At 31.4% G+C, this 6167-nt stretch overlaps 1 protein-coding gene across 2 annotated transcripts in view; it reads left to right on the top strand.

Annotated features, from left to right (window-relative positions):
* The first annotated feature begins 3561 nt into the window (after window positions 1–3561).
* The window catches only part of LOC117170328 (dual specificity protein phosphatase CDC14A-like), a 7463-nt gene continuing 4857 nt past the window's right edge, over window positions 3562–6167 (top strand). The window contains exons 1-6 of one of the 2 annotated variants that reach the window (XM_033357043.1): window positions 3562–3719; window positions 3950–4119; window positions 4187–4388; window positions 4477–4724; window positions 4827–5088; window positions 5162–5291. In XM_033357043.1, the coding sequence (XP_033212934.1) occupies window positions 4065–4119; window positions 4187–4388; window positions 4477–4724; window positions 4827–5088; window positions 5162–5291 (897 nt within the window). In that variant the 5' untranslated portion in view covers window positions 3562–3719; window positions 3950–4064. Of the gene's footprint in view, window positions 3899–3949; window positions 4120–4186; window positions 4389–4476; window positions 4725–4826; window positions 5089–5161; window positions 5292–6167 lie in introns of both variants that reach the window. The other variant, XM_033357042.1, reaches the window with a different exon arrangement.

A 6167-nucleotide genomic window follows, 5' to 3' on the forward strand; every position in this document is an offset into this window, starting at 1 on the left:
AATATAGAATTATGTATTGCCATTTTAGCTTTATTTGATGTATTTTTACTTCTGATAAGGGGACCTGCTCTACCAATAACCTTCTTACCTTCATTTATTCGTGTGGTAATTGACTTAATTTATTTATATCCTCACTTTTTAGCACTATATTTTTTCATTAAACTGGATAAAAAGATTTATTCATAAAGATATATTTAAAAAATCATTTCTATAAATTAATTATTTTCTCGAGGGGACCTTGTAAAGCCCTCGACAGGTAAAACGGGTAATACAGCTGTGAGTACAAGAAAGTACATTAAAAGTTCTTATGAAAGTTCTTATGCTTAATTATACTTAAATTTGTAAAAGAAATTTTTTTTTAAATTACCGAGATGCAAACTTTGAATTATTTAATTTTTTTCTGAAAAAATTTTAAACATTTGGTGCCTTAAAAATTTAAAAAGAATTTTTCTTAAAGATCGATTTAATTTGAAATCATGTCAGTACGTTTAAAAATCATACATAACAAATCGAGCTTCAAAAATCTTTTTTCCTCATTTCTAAAGTATCGGATGAATCCCGTGAAGCATTTATGATATCGCATTCAGCGTGGCATCTATCTATGGGGATTAGGCGTTCGACTTATAAGCGTGAGGTGCGTGCGTTCGATTCTCAGCGCTTGCGGATATTTTAATAAACTGCGTTTGTCTTTAGTTATTAGTTATAAGTCTTCTTTAGCCAAATTTAACAATCAGTTTAGTTTTAGAATAACGTGCGGGGTATAGTTAAGAATTTAATGTCAATAAAAATACGAGAAAGCGGAAGAGTGTTTGTCAGAGGCTACAGAAAGGTGTACCATCTTTAGATTTAACTTTTGCAAAGAAAATGTATTTTACATTTGGACACAGTGTATCTAGTCGCTGTTCCGAACTCACCCGAATGATCGCCCTAGTGTATAGCCGAATTTAGACGGGACTTATTTCCTGTGGATTTCCGATCGGAGTCCGAGCTAACTTAAATTATTATAATATAATATAAAAAAATTATTATAATTATATTAATAACTTAAATTCCAAAATAAAAATGTATAATGCTCTCTTCGTATATGATTTCAAATGCGCTCATATGCGCCACTTTCGTTATTGAAAAAAAAAACATAAACAAACCCCTCACGACCACTTGTTACGATCCACTGTTCAATGCTGCCTCCAAATAACTTAAATTGCAAAATAAAAATTTATAATGATCTCTTCGTATATGATTTCAAATGCGCTCATATGCTCGACTTTCGAAATTGACAAAAAACCATAATCAACTCCCTCATTACCACTTACTACGATCCACAATCCGATAATATTTCCTCATAACTTAAATTACAGTATAAAAATTTATAATGATCTCTTCGTATAGGATTTCAAATGCGCTCATATTTGCCACTTTCAAAATTGACAAAAAGGCATAATCAACTACCCTCACAATTCTAAATTTTTATAGTGCAATTAAATTTATTATGGAGATATCATCGGATAGTGAATCGTAACAAGCGGTAATGAGGGGGTTGGTTCTGGCTTTTTGTCAATTTTTGAAAGTGGCGCATATGAACGCATTTGAAATCGTAAACGAAGAGATCATTATAAATTTTTATTTTGCAATTTAAGTTATTTGGAGACATAATTGAATAGGGGATCGTAACAAGTGGTCGTGAGGGGGTCGATTGTGGTTTTTTGTCAATTTTGAAAGTGACGCATATGAGCGCACTTGAAATCCTATACGAGGAAACAATAATAAATTTGTATACTACAATTTTATTCATTTGGAGATATCATTGGGTAGTGGATCGTTACAAGTGGTTATGTGGGGGTTGATTATGGTTTTTTGTGAATTTTGAAAATGGCGCATCTGAGCGCATTTGAAACCCCATAGGAAAGTCACTTTATCAATGCGGATTGAAAATTTTTATTCTGTTGTTCATCATTCGTAAAATTTTCTTCCTTCCGTATAGCGGGCAATTTTCAAAATTAAAAAGAAACGATTATGGAGCATATGAGCACATTTGAAGACGAAAGAATCCATGACCTTTACTTTATATTGCACATCACTGTTGAGGATTTAACCTCTGCGTTATACTGCCCCCCCCCCTCCAAAATATGATATCTTTGTTAGTTATCTAGCGTAAAATTTTTAGTGGTGGCGCATTTGAGCACCCCTGTGACTACTCACAGAAATAATTTTGGTGAAACCGCTACCCCTTTCTAACGTCTTGTGGGATGCGGGAGGCATCCCTCTGACTGTTCACAGATATCATTTTGGTTGAACACCGACTCCTTTCCAACGTCTCATGGAATTTTTTTAGTTTATGGCATAGTTTCAGTTGACTAATTTATCCTAAACTAATATTTAAAAATAATAAATTCAGCCATTAAAATTCCAAATCGATTATGAATTACTTTTTTAATGCAGTTTTAAAAAGAAGTCAAATTGACGGAAAAATTAAATTTAAAAAAAATCACATATAGTTGTGATTCGAAAAATATAACACTTTGCTTTCCATTTTTTGGGCTCCTAAAAACTATAGATGTGTATGAGAATCCGCATAGTGAAACTAAATTTCCAGCCAGCCTCACTCGTATTATATTTATATCACTAATTACACGTTAACATGACGCTTAATAAATAGTAAATACGCTTGCGTCAGAAATCTCTCGATCTGGCTCAGATAGGGAATGAAACGCATGCGCTGATCTGCGCTCGATCCGTTAGCGGTACGCCAGATCCGGCCCCATTCGGGGCATGCGTTTTATTTCTTATCCGGACCAGATTGGGGCGACGGCCAAATTTCTGCACGAGGTGGCGTCTCATAAGATATAAATATGCATATCTATAGAAATAAAAATTGTTACACGCCCACTGTTGTGAGAGGGCACATATCGCGTTTCAATTGAATTAAACTACATTAGCTTTTTGGGAAAGTTTTTAATATTTACACTTCTTTAAAATAAAAGTTTAAAAGTTATATTAATCATACTGACTATGATAAAGAAAAAATATGAGTATATTATGCAGATCCCTATTTCCCAACATGATTATTCAACCCCAGACAAATAAAAAATCGAGATATTAAGTATGTAAATATAAATATGCACTTGCGATTATAGTAAAAAAGTAATATGAATTAAGAATAGGAAAATACTGATTGGTCCAAAAACAAATCTTTAAAAGAATAGTATCTTAAATTATAGATTAAAATAATATTTAAATATCAAATCCTAACATCTTGAATTAATATTAATGTAATTAGATAATCCATTATTGGATTATTGTTTTAATTTTCGATCTGAAGGAAGGGAATTTTGCCAAAATGTCAAGAAAAACTTTGCAACAATATATTATTTATTGTTTTTTTAGTAGAATTAAAATTGTTGACTTTGTTGCATGCAATATTTGAATATCTTACACTATTTTAAATAAATAGCAATCTAAGCAATTACTATTTAAAAAAAGCTGAATACCCGAAAACTGCAAACGTCACATTACATTTTGAAACTAAGGGATTGTCCATATATTACGTAAGACGTTTTTCTGTTGTTTGAATAAAGACGAAAATAATATTTTTATCAAGTTGAAAAGGACACAGCGATATAAACAAAAGAAAAAATTATTACGTAATATATGAACGATCCCTAATCAAAACAAGGTTGTGAAAAGATGTGACTATAACTGCTTTCGTACACAAAATCATAGTTCGTAATTTTACTAGTGTTTTTAATGTCACAAATATGAGGTCTATTCTTAAGGCTTGAATTGCTAAATTATGAACAGTATTCTAAATTCAAAAGCCTCGAAGAAAATTTGGATGACTTTTAAAATATTAACCTTAAAGAACAATGATTGTTAAAATTTATACAATTAATTCAAACTGGTAGGTAAAAAGTATACAAACCTTTATCAAATGTTGAATTCTCTAATTCAGATTCATATTCTATTAAATTTTATGGAAATGGACAAATATTGCAAAATATTCAATGGACAGTCAGAAATCTTTCCTAAACTCCATTCGAAACTTTAAAAAATTCTGATTAGTAATTATGTACGTGCCAAAAAATTCGAAAAATTCTCGACATGTGGAGACAATAACGGAAGGTAGACATTGTTTTAATTTAATTTCATTATTTTACCTTCTTGAAACTTTTTAATATTTAAATTTCAGGTCTGTACACAGTTTATAATCATCCTGACGTTACTAATATTGTGGAATGTATCAAAAATAAATTTTACTTTGCTACACTGATTAGTAATCGCCAAACTGCTCGAAGCACAGAAAATATTCAGTTTTTCAACATCGATAATGAGTTAGTTTATAACAATTTTTACAACGACTTTGGTCCATTAAATCTAGCATGTCTCTACAGGTAAAACGGATTTCATTCAATTCAATTTCCTTTTAATTAAATCAAATGTATCGTAATTAAATCATTTTAATAAAATATTTTCAAACAGGTATTGCTCTGTTGTAAACAGAAAGTTGAAGAACCCAAACAACAAACACAAGCAAATTGTTCATTGCACGTCGTCAGATCAAGAGAAAAGAGCAAATGCTGCTTATTTGATTGCATCTTTCGCAATTCTTTATCTTCAAAAATCACCAAATGAACTTTATAAATTTCTAGAGGCGGAAAATGAACCTTCGTTAAAGCCATTTCAAGACGCCTCAATGGGAGCGCCAATTTACAATATTAATTTACTTGGTGAGAATTACCAGCACTTTTGTGCTGGCAACTTGAAAAATAATATTAATCGTTAAAAAATGAAAATATTTTTATAATAATTCAAAATTATACGCACAACAGATTGTTTAAATGGATTATATAAAGCCGCAACATATGGATTTTTTAATTTCGGCGATTTCGACCTGACTGAATATGAAAAATATTTACACGTGAAAAACGGCGATTTAAACTGGCTGGTACCTCAGAAATTTCTTGCATTTTTGGGTCCAAGTACAGAACTGGGAAGCCTTTATCATCCACCAGAACGCTATATTGATTACTTTATTAAAAATGACGTGGTAGCTGTTGTCAGATTGAATAAAAAGGCATACGATGCGTCAAGGTAATTGTGCATCAATATTAATAAATTAACAAATAATTTTTTTTTTAATTTACCTAAAGTTTTTTAATCTCAGATTCACGAGAACAGGAATAAGACATTATGATATGTTCATGCCAGATGGTAGTATCCCACCGCATAATATATTACATCAGTTTCTTCAACTTGCTGAAAATACCAATGGAGCCATAGCTGTTCATTGCAAGGTTCTAATTATGAATTTTATGATATTTTTGGTAAAGAAAATAATAGCAATGAACGTTTTTATGGTCCTAAATTTCTGAAAATGTAAACAAAATATTCAACGAATTTTCCAAAATGAAATTCTGTATATTTCTGAAAGTCTAGAGCCATACAAATGTTCCTTTAGTACCTTTTATTTAATTTTCCAAATTCTCAAATGGTGGATAAGCATTGGGATGACCGGGGTACTCGGACGCCAGGTACATTGTCGCGTTTGTGGAGTAAAAATTAAATTTTGACTTCGGGCCCCCGAATAGTAGTTATTTAGCTCAATTCTGACAAATTTTGTATTTCGAATTTATTTAGGCTTTTTGCAAATTTCTGTAGACTTCAGAATCCGATACGCCCGCAGTGTACCATAAGTACCCCACCACGGGAAAATTCAGCTTCTAGTAAATTATTAGTTTCTTAACATATTTTTTTATCCATACACGTGGAATGTGTTAATTAATGATAGAATTAATAATAATTTAATTAATTATTCGTTACATCCAGTGAGCGGCAACCTGACGTGCAATATTGAACCTCGGGTTGCAGCGTAACCGGTCCGTTCGCGGGGTCCCCTAGGCCTAGGGCCTAGGGATCAAGTATATTTTGTGCCTTTGTCACTCATTTTTCATATTTATTTATTGGAATAAACTACTTCAATTGCATAATTATTTGAAAAATTGAACAAAAGGAAGGTTTCAATGTATGACAACGTATGGTAATATTGAAACTTTAATTTTTGTGGAAAGTTATGTTACGAGGGTAGTTCAATAAGTCCTTAGAATGAAGTATAAAAACAATTTTTTTTGGGTAAATTTTTTTTTATTTTTCAACATAATCTCCTTGGAGCT

The sequence above is a fragment of the Belonocnema kinseyi genome, chromosome 3, assembly GCF_010883055.1.
Source record: "Belonocnema kinseyi isolate 2016_QV_RU_SX_M_011 chromosome 3, B_treatae_v1, whole genome shotgun sequence".
Classification (NCBI taxonomy): Eukaryota; Metazoa; Arthropoda; class Insecta; order Hymenoptera; family Cynipidae; genus Belonocnema; species Belonocnema kinseyi.